This window comes from Columba livia, chromosome 3, assembly GCF_036013475.1.
Source record: "Columba livia isolate bColLiv1 breed racing homer chromosome 3, bColLiv1.pat.W.v2, whole genome shotgun sequence".
Taxonomy (NCBI): Eukaryota; Metazoa; Chordata; class Aves; order Columbiformes; family Columbidae; genus Columba; species Columba livia.
Window position 1 is genome coordinate 49,105,925 of NC_088604.1, and position 14,694 is coordinate 49,120,618.

The 14,694-nt window shown below is 37.6% G+C and overlaps 1 protein-coding gene across 4 annotated transcripts in view; it reads right to left on the reverse strand.

Moving 5' to 3' along the window:
• REV3L (REV3 like, DNA directed polymerase zeta catalytic subunit) overlaps positions 1 to 14,694 on the reverse strand; it is a 122,192-nt gene that overhangs the window by 28,632 nt on the left and 78,866 nt on the right. For 3 of the 4 annotated variants that reach the window (XM_021298199.2, XM_065056660.1, XM_065056659.1), the window contains exons 13-18: positions 10,112 to 14,318; positions 8,758 to 9,743; positions 8,132 to 8,214; positions 6,962 to 7,087; positions 5,269 to 5,461; positions 2,748 to 2,859 (exon numbers count right to left, since the gene is read on the reverse strand). In XM_021298199.2, coding sequence (XP_021153874.2) covers positions 2,748 to 2,859; positions 5,269 to 5,461; positions 6,962 to 7,087; positions 8,132 to 8,214; positions 8,758 to 9,743; positions 10,112 to 14,318 — 5,707 coding nt within the window. Of the gene's footprint in view, positions 1 to 2,747; positions 2,860 to 5,268; positions 5,462 to 6,961; positions 7,088 to 8,131; positions 8,215 to 8,757; positions 9,744 to 10,111; positions 14,355 to 14,694 lie in introns of all 4 variants that reach the window. The other variant, XM_065056661.1, reaches the window with a different exon arrangement.

A 14,694-nucleotide genomic window follows, 5' to 3' on the forward strand; every position in this document is an offset into this window, starting at 1 on the left:
ACAGATGTCTAGATTGAAACACATGTTAATCTTACTGTGGTTATTCAGATCAACACATGGTGAAAAACTTCACAGTGAAGGTATAACTGAATCCAGTAATCAATTCCAGTGAAATTTCTGGAGCAATACTCATGTCCAGTGAAGATGTAACAGAGTAGCTTTAACTTTGCTGTAAAAAGTTAGATTTGGGAAACACTCTTAAATGACAGAAGACTAGTGGTGCAGCCCAAGAACAGAACGCCAGCAACCATTAAAACTTCAGTAATTTTTCACTCTCTGCTTCGCAACTGTGTCCCTCAATATCAACCAGCACATTATAAAGAATATTTCTGTTGATACCCTGAGTCATTTGTTCGAAGACAAAACGCTTGCAGGTTTCTGATGGAGAAAGAGACTGATGAGCTACAAGTATTGCAAGGAGTGATACATTTCCCAGGAACCACCTTTCCTTCATCTGTGTGCTGAGAACAGCAGTCAAGATTTCTCTTGCTCTATCAGAGTTTGTATCTATTGACGCAAAGTGACAGAATCAATGATTTCTAATTTTCAGTGGCCAGAATAGAATAAAAACAAAAGGCCTAAACAAAGAAGTAGAAGGCTGGAACTTGAAACAAATGAGTGTGTTCTGCAATTTCATATATATGAAACAAGAGCAAGAATTAGGCCAACTACTAAGAGAATGATTAGAAATGAGATCAAGAATTCTTCAGTTGGACTGCATAAGACAATTCCTCCCGTAGCTGGGATACCCTCAGTTCAGTACGCCAACAACTTGACAAAGTCTGCCTGGTACTGACAATCAAGACTGAACAGATGTGTCATTCATTGTGCCAGGAATTCAGAATTTCAGTCTTTCAGCCTTCCCTCCAACAGCTAAAGAGGCCAAGAACGTGAACCAAAAGCAAGCTGCAGTCATGTTGGGCATGCTATTTGGTCACAAGAACCTATTAATCTCTAGCCTGATGCATACATCAGCATATAAGATACTGATATGGTCCTCTGCTGATAAATAAGGGTGAGGTTGAGTTTTGCTCCATGAATGCCAAGTGGTAATGTTTCTTAAACAGCAACAGAAGATTGTTTTAAAAAAATAATTCCTGATATTGAAAGTTTTCTTTAAAGCTGCGTGCTTGTTAATTTCCCATTGAGGAAGATTTTTGCAGTCCACTACTTTTTAATCAAGTGCTTAAGAAATATAAAACATCTACTCCAGCAAAATTTCTTCTTCTATTTTGCCTAGGCTACAGAAAACAGAGGGAGAAAAGAACTGCAAGCTGTAGATGTGGTCAAAGTTTTAAAAACATATTTGTTAAGGAATCAGACTTCTGCTGTACTCTCAGGTGATACTGCACAGAGCAGGGGGGGGAAGCAGGCTAAGATGATGACAGCAATCTGCCTCTCCATTAATAGATCGAATCTTTTATCTTCCAGGAATACAAGTCAAATAACTCAGTCTTTGAAGATAAAGTTGTTGAGTCAAAAAGGCATGCTAGTACAGTGTTGGAAGAGAAGATCTCTTAAGAAGACATTTCTCAGCAATCTGGTGACTGGCACATTCCATCTTGAAGTACTACAGAAACTGCATGCTTTTTTTCATTCCATAATGCCTTCAATATGTCCAGATGTAGACAACTTCTGTTCTTCAGCGATAAATATATCTTCTAACTGCTGCGTTCTCTCTCCCGTACTCTTTATGTACTGTCACTTTTTAAACTTCCACACAACTGGTGGAGAATTATTCATTTACTGGCAGCTTCTCATTCCAGTAATATTCCTAAGTTTGATGGAGCACTAGATTTCCAAGAAAGAGAAAAATAAAATTATGTTCCTTACCTGAATTTTGTCTTCTCTGAACAGGAATCTGCTGCTCTGTCAGGACCCACCCTGTGTTGGTTGCATTCAGCAACTGTTTTTGTATTCTGCCTTCATGGGGTTGGTCAATGTCTTTCTCATCAGAGGTTTTCTGGTTGGAGAGAGAAAGAATTGCGAATGTACTCTGCCTAGTACACATTTTTTTCTTGTGCCTCTATTCCAGCAGCGTGACTCACAGTTTAAATCTGTTTATTTTTTCCTTGCAATTTGACAGCTTTGCACCTCTGACAGTAGGGCCTGGAGAGACGTCTGTGGTTCCACCTACTCACCAGCTGAGAGGGCTATCAAGCAGGCTTTCCAGCCTTGGTGGAGATGGGGAAAACCAGCAGTTTTCCAAATCTGATAGAGCAGAGAATTTCCATTCAGAGAAGACAAAAATAATGAAGGAAACGGATTTTTCAACTACTGTTTATTTTGATCTGTCCATAGCAGTTTCAGTATCACGCAGGTTTTTTTCTGTCTTGCCTCAGAGTCGCTAGAAAAATTCTTCCCATCTTGGGGGTTTTCTATAGCTTTCACCACTGTTAATATCTACTGTTCTAAGTGTTTCAGAGAGAGATGTGTAATGAATTCTGGGATTAACAGGAAAGGTTGTATGTTAAAGAAGATTACTTATATGGCTGATTAGTTTCAAGACTGTAACTCAGCTGCTTAAGAGGATCTGAATGTTCTTGCTGTCAGAGAAAAGGAAAAGCAAAAAATATTTTTATTTTAAAGACCACCATGCTTGTCCACTCTAGAAATAAGCCTTTGAGGGAAACAACAACAATGACCAAAAAAAAAATATCAGTATTTGAGAGACTGGCAAGGGATGAAGGAACTAAATCTGCTGTACCAAGCCTGAAAAATAAAAGCAGAACGTACAGATATGCTACCTTTTTACAATATTCACTACTTCCTGGAAAAGAGCTCTTTCATCAGTAGCGTAACTGACTTGTAGTCCTGTAACTCCAGATCTTGTGAGCAAGGGGGCTTGGTCTCTGCTACCTAGAAAATAAAGTAAAAAGAAAAAATAATTACAATTTAGAAGGAATTCCACAACTTCAGTCAAAAATATCGCTTTAGAATAAAACATACAACTAAAAAGAAATATGGAATACAACCTACTATCTTTAGCACACGTTGTTATTATTACAATTAATTCCATGGATTTATTTTCTTCTCTTGGATGGAAAAGATTGTTTTTTTCACTTTGTACAATTGTACCATAGTGGTAATATTTTACAAATAATCAGATATAAATAAATCTGATTCAAGACAAATTTCAGCATTTTACATGTACAAGAGCGCAGGTATTAGAAAATTAGTTCTGAGTAAGAAAAATTAAAGAACCATAAGACAGCTCACACAGTGTTTCCATGGATAATATATATTTTAATTGCTAGCTTTGCATAGTGCTTTGCAAAACACTTTGAAGAATGAAAATGCTACATAACATAACATAGTTCTTTTTTCGGTGCACTTCTTAAAAAACACTTAAACTTACTAACAGAAATGGAAAAACACAAGCAACTGCTCACTTACTGCACATTAAGAGTGTCTAGATTGATAATGTGTGAATAATAGCTAAATTTGTATGCATGTAGGACCTCAGCACTTGCTTTCTGTATAAAAAAATCCCTCTTTAAATGAATAATATGCAACACATACTCTATCCTTTCATTTTTCTCTATACAACAGATAGTAATATTTCTGATTAAGGCAACAATCTGGAGTTTTTAAAAGGCATTCTACTCTGACACATTCTTAAAATCCTGAGAATTAAAAAAGTGTGCTTTCAGAAATAAGGTGAGTACTGTAACTTACAAAGCAATAATAATACAAAAAAGGGGGAAAAACGATGTATCTTAATGTCAAGTCATTCCACAGAGAACTCAAAGAGTTCTAGACAAGAAAATATTGACAGCATGCAACTATTAAAGCAAGGAATGTCACAATAACATTTAAACATATAACTTTATTTCACTAACAAAACCAGATCAGAACCTTTGGTTTTTCAAAACATTGGACCTCTTTACAAGAGTTTTTTCTTGATAATTTATCAGTGGCACACACCTAGGGAACCGTTGTGGCTATACTGTGGAAAATCTCAGTATGGTAATGGAGATAATTTTTAAAAGGTGGTAACAAGCATACAGTAATATAGAATAAACTTCACTGAGAATAATAAAAACTTAGCTTAACATGATATAATATCTACAATGCTTTGAAAAATAAAGTGGTAAAAGAAGGAGCTGTTGCCTTAATGCTAAATTTATTTTTGGTAGGTTTTCGCCCACACTTAATTTTAGACAGTATTTTGTGGTTTAATACACATTCACAAAGCCAAAGAAACCCTGAAAGAAAGAGAACTTTTAAAAATTTTTAGTTTGTCTGTTTTACTAGCCTAAACCAGTGGTACTCAACCTTTAACAGCTGGAGAGCCACTTCTTTGTTAAAAGGAGTTGTAGAGCACCATAAAAATCAAGTATTAACAGTGTGATTTTTTTTTTTTTATTTTTTTTTTCCATCATGACACTTCAATGTGTGGTGATGCTGCCTCAACATCATCACATATTGATACATCACGACATGATACATCAGCATCCTCTCTCCCAGCAGCATTCTGTCTTCAGCCCCTTCTGGCTGCTAGGAAGGAGTGGGGTGGAGGGGTAGAAGGGGCAAAAGGGCGAGTTTCTCCCCATTCTGCCCCACAGCTGCTGGGCGGGAGGTGATCTCTACTCTTACCTGTGGGGGGATCCCAGCAGCTCCTTTTCTTTCCCCCTATGGGAGGGGGAACTTCAGCGACTCCCACTCTGCTGGTCCATTTGCTCAGTGCTCCCCGCGCTGCCTGATAGAGTGGAGCGCCGATCAGACGCCTACATTGCGAGAGCCGCCTGTAGGGCCATGAAGAGCCACATCCGGCTCTAGAGCCACAGGTTGAGTATCACTGGTCTAAACAAAGCCAAAAAGGTACAATAGAATAAGGGTCCCTGTTTGGATCCTAAGAGGATCAGATAAAACCACAAAAATAACCCTTAAGTAAAATATAAAACATACTGTCTCGCTTTTAACATTTTCTACTTGTAGCTATCCAGCAACTTGAGTAGGAAACTAAAGGCAGGTTTTCCTCTTTATACTTTTAGAACGCTGCAGGAGCTTGTCCACAAGTACGCAAACAGAGATACTTTGCACATGTGTATGTTATTTGTGGTTTACAGCCCTTGCAGTAGTTCTTTAGAAGATATAAGCAGGAAAACTCTATGTTTAATATGGCCATTCATCCAACAGTCAACAAGACAAAATTAAATGAGCTAAATAGTAATATAGATACTCGATTATATTTTGCTTGCTACTGTTTGATTACTATGAAATAAGCATTTTTGTAAAATATGTTAAGAAAAAAGAAATAAGAACCTTGGCTTGAGAGTGTCCAGTTGCTATCAATCACTATGGCACCAGTGATTTCTTTTTTATCAGTATTTGGCAGTGCTGTGTCTGATGAGATGCAATAGAATAAAGCACAGATCGGATCAAACTCTGGGTCTGGTTCCAAATCTCGTCTGGTTCGAGCATGTAACTCCATACTGATGAGGGTAAGGTGTTGGACCTATTAACAAATAAATACAACAAATTAGTATGTTTTGGAGCTTTCTTCTGAAAAATAAAGAAGAGATTATTAGTGCAAATGAACTCATTGCAGACATTTATATGGTTATATTACATTGTAACTAAGAGGTCATAACTGAAAATTGATAGAAGTGATTAAACATGCATCTCTGGATCTCATTTTTTTGCAAAAAACATTATCTTACAAAAAAAGATTAATCACTTAATGCATTTTTATACTTAATTGTTAAAATTTAATACTTGTTTCTGGGTACTATCTTCTACCAAAAGCAGAAAATACAAACAAGCAGAAATGCTCAACTTCTATAACTGTAAGTTCCTGTAATATTTTCAAAGAGCTTTGCATATGGAGCTGAATTAAGTTTCAGACTGATCCAGAACAAAGAATCACTGTTGGTCTTTCATTTCTTTTCCCTCCCTCACCAAAGATGTGCAAACAAGCATGAAGACTAAGTCACTTACAGGAAGATACAGAGTATTATTTAAGTTTCCCTTCACTTGCATTAATGAACTTCTACATCATGTTGATAAAGATTTTTGCAGAATGGTTTGCATTTGAGAAAATGCTAATCCCTGTGTATTGTATGGTTTTGACTCTACGATAAATACTGTAGTATTTAATACTGTTTCAATGCAATGTTATTGCTCTGTTATGGACTAATGGGCCAGTTGGAGGCAGCCTGATTTCCTCTAGATTTGTATCCTAAATCATTACAGCCACCACCAAAATGAAATTTTAGTATCAAAGCTCTGCTCTATTTCCTGCAAAATTATTAGTTTCTTGTGGCTTTTCCTATGTCATGTACTCAGCACATAAAACTTCTGTCTTCCCATGTCATCTGTAAATTGGTCAAAAGCTGATTCCAAGCCACAGCTGTGGTGACTGTCAGGGAGCATGCACATGCAGGCTGGCCAATCAGCAGCCCAACACAGCTGGACTGTATTCACACTGCAGCCCTTTCTCCAGCATCAAGTTTGATCTCCCTTCCCAGACCAACCACTCATCTGCATGAAATATGTAGAGACACTCTTTGAGACTTGTACCATGTTGTTAAATGTAGTAGAAACCGGCCAAAAGGTTCAGAAGGGAACATGCAGCGATACTGGGAGGGCCCAACTGAATGATGCCAGATGTCTTGTTTCTTAAGGAAGCAATCCATGATAGTTAAGCTCAAGTAGCTTTTTCAGTAATGTTTTTATATAAAACATAACTATTTCTTCCTTCTGACCTTTTCCTTATTTCTATTTTTTAAAGGAAGGTTTACCACCTTCTCAACAAAAATACTATGAAATTTAGTTCGATATTATTAAATGAAGGCACTTGGACATCAAACTGAAACTAGTAGAGCAACTGCTTAGAGCTGCATGCATCACACACTGATTAATATTAAGTTAGGCAGAGACCAAGGAGGAAAAGACTCTGCCATTATAAAACTGCTCTGATAAATGTATCATTTCATAAAACAAAACAGTAAGTTACCTCATGTAAAGATTTTGCTTCCTGCAGGTTTTCCACACTGACTTTAAAACCGTAAGTGTTATTTAAAGATGGTCCTTCAATCTGAGAAGTCTCTTTCTTTGGAACGCCAAGGGCAGCAAATTGATTCTTATTGGGAGGGGAAAAAAAGCAAAAAAAAAAGCACAGTATAATACTGAAAAAATTACAGGTTGCTAAATTCGTATGCAATATTAAACACAAATTTATCAATGAAAATGCAAATGCTACACTACAATTGCTAAAAAAAGCAGCTTTCATTATCTCTTCATGTCATTTTTCAACAGGGAAACAACAGTTCTATCTTTTTGCCTTTAAGGAATAATTTTAATGAAATCTTGTAGTAAAGCAAGAGGCAGTTTGAAATACTTAAAAAAAAACAACCCCTAACGACAACCCTCCAAAACCACACGTATTTGCTTTCTTAGAAGCCTGAGGACAGGGGAACCAGCAAATCCCTATTCTCTTTTGACCAACAATTCATCAAAACCCTCTTCAGCCACCACTTTTTAAGGCACTGAATTAAGGGTACACACTTAAGTACCCACTTGAACTGAATGAATACCAGTATGTTGAGAATAAAAGAAAAGGCTATTGGGTGATTTTAGTCATGCACCTAGCCCACCCATTCAGTTTCCAACATGTGGAGCACCAGCACTACTTAGGGAAAACACTGAGTCTGACGCCATTCATTGCCTACGTTATTTTCAGAAAACACTTTGAACCTTGTCTGAAAACTGATACACACACACATAATTATACATGTCTGTGTATATATACATAGACACAATTATAGGTCTGTGTATATATACACACATATATATATATGTAAAATGGACACCACAATAAAACTTTAAAAGGATGTTGTAACTAAAAGAGCAAACCAACGTCCTTACACAGTGTATCTTTAATGTTTAGTGAAACACTACCCTAAAACACAGAAGACATTCTCAATATCCAACATTTTCTCCCCCCTGCAAACTAAACTGATTTCCTATTCCAAACTTTAAGTGCACACTGATTCTACAGCAATTGCATCCTACCATTTCAAATGTATTTTCTAGATTTTAACAGCAAAAGAAAAAAACAACACAGAACGGAAGTGTGTGTGTGTAGCATAATAAAAATACACCCGCACATAAAATCGTAATTTACCTTCATTTGTGTGGTTAGAAGTATCCTTCGAAGACCATCAGTATTATTTCCCCTCTTGTGGCTCAGTTTCTGGGCTTTTGCTTCTGTAAACATACATGAGTGCAAAACAGCTTAGCCTCAATAATATGGTCTAGACATTAAACAACATGCTGGAGGCATTTGGTTAACATTATAAACAAGTATTATATATATAAACAAACAAAACTTTATTCTCTGTCCAATCCAAAGCACAACTATTAAAATTTGATATTTATGGACATGTAGGAATGTATAGTACAAGGCCAGTAAGTTCACATACCTCACATGATTATCATCTTGAACACTGCAATATTACTCACACATTTATGTTTGGACAAATACAAGCAATATAACCAAAAAGATTTAAGTTTTTAATCAGCACTCCAGATACTAGAGGTAATCAGGAAGCCAAAGGGTGTTCTGCTTCTAGACTTTTTACATAATTCAATAGTTACTTTAACAATAATGCACAGGCCTTTTCCTTTCAAAAGTAGTTTTAAACATATTTTCATGGAGACGTAATTATTTTCTCATTATGTCGAAAGAAATATAATTATCATATTCAGAAAATATTTTTGTGTGACATGAGAATCACTTAATGGATTTACCTGTGGATAACGGAGTAAAACCAGGAACTTCAGGTACTCCATCATGATTTTTTCTCTGCACAATGGGTGTACTATGTAGGCAAATGGATTCAGAATTTCCAAGATCTTCATTAACTGGAAATGGAGACATGTCAAAGGATGTCCTAACGTCCTCTTGGGTGGACGGAGAGTTTTGTGCACTTCCAACAGGTGCTTCATCGTTTCCTTCCACAGAAGACAAAATAATATCCTGACTTTCCCACTCTGTGTCTTCTAAATTGGACTGCTTGGGATCTGGAGATGCTACTTGCTGCCAAGGAGGAAGTACTGGAGAATCTGGTGAACTGTAATTAACATAATAATCTTCATCCTCCTCCTCCTTATCATGTTCTAGTGTTGAAGTAATAAGTGTCTTGCTTTCAGATGGACTTTTATTAGAGTTTGTGTCATTTTCAGTATTTATAGAAGTTCCTATAGTGCTTATAGACTTATCACGTGTTTCCTTGGTTTGTGTTTTTGTAGTTTCTGCCACAGAAGCAGGAGAATTCTTTGTAGGCACAACAGGTCTTTCATCTTCCAGGCTAGATAAATTTAAATCTTTATCTGCTTTTACTACTACTTCTATAGACTTCTCTTCAGACAATACTGTAGAGCTGAAACTCTCAGTTGCCTTTTCCAGCTCAGCAGGACGATTCTTAGGCAATTTCTTGAAATGTTCATACTCTTCTTTGGCATGAAGCCATATCTGAACTTGCTGTTGGCTTGGAGCACACTTGCATGGCATTATGACTATTTTTTTATCTTCACTAGTTTTATGGCTATTGCTTTCTCTTTTATTAACAGTAGAGTGACCATAACGCGGAGGAGATCCTGGTCTAGGACCTTCTGTCATGGCTGAAAACGCAGTTTTCCAGAGTCGTAGTCCTTCTAATGAAAAGTCCCCCTCAAACTCGAGCAGGTCATTTGGAAGTCTAGTTTCCACCGTGAGAACCCGTCCTCCAATCTCCCTGTGGAGAAAATACTTTGAATTATTGTTTTGCTCTAAACTGCATAGCAGGCAAGTCCTCAAGATGATATGCAAGCAGAGTCCTGCTAACCAGTTTTCTCACTATGCAATCAATTCCTTTGGGTAGTACCTTTCTTTTATAAACCAAACAGGTACATTCCTGCTTACTACAATAATATCAAGCAACAAAAAAGCACAAATGAAAATGAGTATTTGTGCAGAAAGTAAAGTAATTTTCAACTTCAAATGTATGTGTATCAGATGGGATCTTTCATGCATCTGTGCCACATAAAAACATAAAATTCTTTACAGGAATAAATTAAATATAATCACAAGCGTATGTAAACAGAAATGCATTTAACACAGTACCTTGGCTTTTCTGGAGCATCTGAAGGATTGCTGCAAAATGGTTCCTGATAAATCGTTTCTGCCAGATCATGATCCAGCAAAGTTGCCATGATTTCTTCACGACTGGGTGGGGACATGAGAGGCTTAAGAATGTGAGCAGTACGAGGTGTAAAACTTCCGTTCTTTGATTGTGAGGGAGAACTAGTTGATCTTGGTGAACTATCTGGAGTTGGAGTTAATGCCTCATTGTTTCTCGAAACATATAATTCTAAATCCTCAGAAGCTGCATCTATAAGTTCACCATCAGGAGAAGACAATATGGATGTACAAGAGGTATTAACTGAATCAAGTGGTTGACAGGGTTCAAAAGTGGTTTCTTTGCTAATGTGGTTTTGAAGCCAGTCTGAGCTGGCTGGCTGAGAAAGGTTAAGAAATCTCTCTTTATTTACTGTATTCCTACTCAATTTGAATTTTTCATTTAAACAGACCTCAGTTGCTGGCATACAAGAGGTACCAGAACTAGATCTAGAAGTTGAAGGTTGAACATTTTTCCTCCATTGGCTGTGGCAGTGGTTCTCATTATTATCCAGTGAGGTTTTGTCAAAAAGCTCAGGGCTCAGGGAACCAGACCTTATCCATTTACTTGTGCTTGAAGAATGCTGCTTTTCTTCCTCAGATTTTTGGTCATTATGACACAGAAAGTCATTTTCTGTTGTTTGTCCAGAACCGAGATCTTGAACTGCATCACTCAAGAATTTCTGGGGCAAGTTTTGATCTGCTGGGACAAACTGGCTTGCAGAATAAAAACTGCAAAATCCAGTTTGCCCTATGGTATTAATATCAAAGTTGTAGTTGTGGTCTGGAGACAAGCTGTCTTCAAGTGAGTAGCAGCTTTCAAAACCGGGGTCTGAAAAAAAAATGGGGCTGTCATCAGACACAGAGTGATCAATGCGACTAGTGATCTGCTGGCTTAAAGTCTCCATTTTTGAAAGTTTTGGTGTTTTTTCTTTAGGCTTTGTATTCCTGGGAGCACGTGATTTTCTTGGCGATGTGACTGACCGTGACCTTTTGATTGCTTTATTCTGTTCAAGAGGGCATGGTACACTCCCGCTCAGCTGTGTTTTAGCCGGTAATGGTTTCTGTGCAACGTTTGCATTCTGGGCTTTCTGCTGTCTTTTCTGGAGCAACTCTTTCAAAACAGCAAGGCCAGACTGTCCTTCACTGAATGCTGATGGGGCTACTATAGTCCTGTTTTTATACTGGGAGATGGGTTTTGGTTGCATTGTTGTTTCTGACTGATACTTTTGTTCGACTGTTTCAGGTTTAAAACGTGACATATCCAAAATAAATCCTCTCTGGTTTTGATTCCAATTTAACTGTTTCACTGGACTCTTCAAAGACGTTACAAAACAGTTCTTAGGCAACTGAAGTGGCCCAGGGCTTTCCTCAGGTGACTTACGAATAGAAGAACAAGGATCAGAATGCTTGGATGCCTCTGGTAAACAAAAAACTCGCTGTTGATTATTGTCTTTACAATGCAAATAGTTCGTGGCATGTAAGTGATCCATCTTCGCTGTGTCCAAAGAATCATAAGCTTCATTTAATTTCCCAGCTGGTGGTAAATATCTGTTTTGCAAATTTTTTATCTCTTCTGCTTTTGCTGAAATTTTATCTTTAGAGATGTGTGCATTCTGCATTACCTGAGTTGAGTGACTAGATGGATCAAATATGTTCTGAATGAGAGCAGACTCCTTCATTCTAAATATAGCACTTTGAGTCCTGGGCCTCTGAGAGCTCATTTTTGGTACTTCCCTCCCAGATGCTACAGGAGTAGATGCGAGAGATGAATGAGGGTCTTCTTGTGGAGCAGGTAAACACTGTGCATCTACAGGCTTATCAACTTCCACCAATGAATGAAAGCAGCCTGCTGAATTACCTTGTGCCTCAGCTGCTGCAGGGAGCTGTGCCGATGGTAGATATCCTGCTGAATAGCCAGGAAGAGGACTGTCTTTCCGGTTATGAAGTGGCTGTGAGCTGACAGAGTTGTAAGAAATCTCAGGCAGATCTTGATGTTTCAACACAAACTTCACTTCAGCAGCAGAGCGAGTATTTCCTTTTTCATCTTTAAACACAACGGGCTTTCTTGAGGATGCTTTTTCAGCCGTTTTTTTCCTTTGTTTTGTTCTAGGTTTCTTCTTTCCATCATCTGCTGTTTTATCAGCCTGACTGATCTTTTTCTTTTTCTTGGTAGATACAGTGGGGCTGGCAAATTTCTTTTTACATTTCTTAACCTGAGTTGTTGCTCGACTATTTTTTCCTACACTAGAATTAACCATCTTGCTGTTGTACATACTGGGCCCCCTACTAAATAAAGCTTCTCTGTCCAGGTTGGTCAAGATTTCTTCTGCTTTTGGATCAGTGGGAGACCAGCAGCGAGGTGGAGATGTGTTAACTGGGCTTGTGCTTCTCTCAGAAAGAAAACCTAACTTAGACATAACATCACTATAGTTATAGTCACAGTCTTCAGCTTCAGCGTTGTAGGATGGTGAAGGAGGAGAAAGAATTGTATGAGTCCTTTTTCTGAAAGATAAAGTTCTTTTAATATTTTTACTACCTGTTTTTTGTGGTTTTCCAGCTTTTTTCTTGGTTGACTTATGTTTTGCTTTCCTTTTCTGACTTTTCTTTGGTGTTAGTGGATAAATAGGATATTTGGTTGCAGGAGAATCAGGAACTTTTGGCCAAAAGTCTTTTAAAGGTGCAAGCTTTTTATATAAGTTCATCTTTTCCTCTGTGAGTACTACTCTTTCCTCACTAGAATCTACTTTCCCTAGTTTAACGAGCATATTTTTTCTCCCCCTAAATCTATTGATGATAATATATTTAATAATAACAGGTGGCAATTTTTTAGAAAGTTTTCTTCGCTTTCGAGACTTCTGAGACCCATCCAAACTTTCAACACTTTCTATCGGTTGAGGTAGATTAATTTTTGAGTTGTGTGCGACAAAGCTTGATTCACTGTCTTCAGTCTCATAATTTACCTTCCGTTTCGTTCGGAGCGTGTATTTATTCCCACATAATCCAAATGACTGCTCAGTTTCAAGAGATACATCTGCAAACTGGCAGTCAGTATAATTAGCAGTACTTGTAGGCAGTTTGCTTTCAAAAGCCTCAAGAGGAACTTGAACTACGTCACTAGGTAAAGCACTATCCTTATCAGGAATGTTACTACAAGCATTACCTTGTGCATAGCAGCTTTCCTTCACTGATGCAACATCATTTACACTTGCAGGCTCCTGATGATTGATAAAACTATGTTTTTTCTTACTCAGCTTCAATCTGGACTGTTTGTTACCTTGCTGTAATTTATATGTCACAGGAGCTAACTTCTGTGGTCGACTGAGACAATTAGAAAGAACAACACTAGGAAAGAACATATAATGTGCTGCTTGTTGACTGAGGCTTGGCTTTTCTGCCTTATTCTCCTGAAACTCTTCATATCTAATTTTAAGCTTATTAAGGCCACCTTCATCAGTGTTATTTTCAAGTGAATGTACCACAGTTCGACTGCCTCCTGAACAAGACACCAATTCACAATTTCCTGTAACCGTTGCCGGAAAAAAACTATTTATACTTGCATTGCTGGATTTTTCATTGACTTCAGAGGTCATTTTACCTTTGGAGTGGCTGGAGTGGCTCAAATCAGAAAAGTTAAATAAGTTTTTATTTAACATGCTGTCACCAATGTGGCGGCCCACATGCATAAAAGAGACATCCTTTTCAGCCTTTCTGATGCTAGTATACTTCCTACTAGGTATCTGTCTGCTCACCGATGAAATATCATCTTCATACTCAAAAATATTATTTTCACATGAAGGAACGGGGAGAGTATCTTTCTTGTTACTCTCTTTGTGAGAGTTTTCTGCATGGGTGCTATTGCTGAATGCAGTTGGGTACTTTGCTGTGTAAGTGCTTTCTTTTGTAAGAGCATGGACTGAAAGTTCAGGTCTTGTTTCTGTGTTTGGTTGCGAGAGGTCTTCTACTAAATCTTCATTATTCAAAACATGGCTAGAAAGGGCACTTGTGTGTTTACACTGAAAAGTAATTTTAGCAGAAGATGGGGGTTCTAGTGTAGCAGCATCTTTGTGAAAAATTGAGGTCTTTACAGACATTTTGCTTGTTGCAATGACGGAGGAGTGAGTTCGAGAACTTTCATTATTCAAAGGATTGTCTGAAATGGAAGACAAGCAATTTTATTCTAGTTTTCCTGCAAAAAAAATAATTTAAGGCATTAACCATTTTAATGACATTTTTCTGAAAGCCCTCCCATGCAAAGAATAAATAGAATTCTTCAAATCACACTGCATTTTCAATCGTGACAACTACAGACCCTGAGTACATAAGTTGCTTTATCAAAATCACGTCATCAGTACATTTCAGTCTCAGCCATTCTGTCAGTTATTCCTAAATGGTAGGCTTGCATACAATTGCCAAAGATTTCATGCTGTTTTTCTGAAAAGAATGCCTCTAAAATCACTTTCAGATAACTAAACACAAACAGACTGATTTCTAAAAAAGCTTGTATCCTGCTTTGTCCCTGAGCAGAC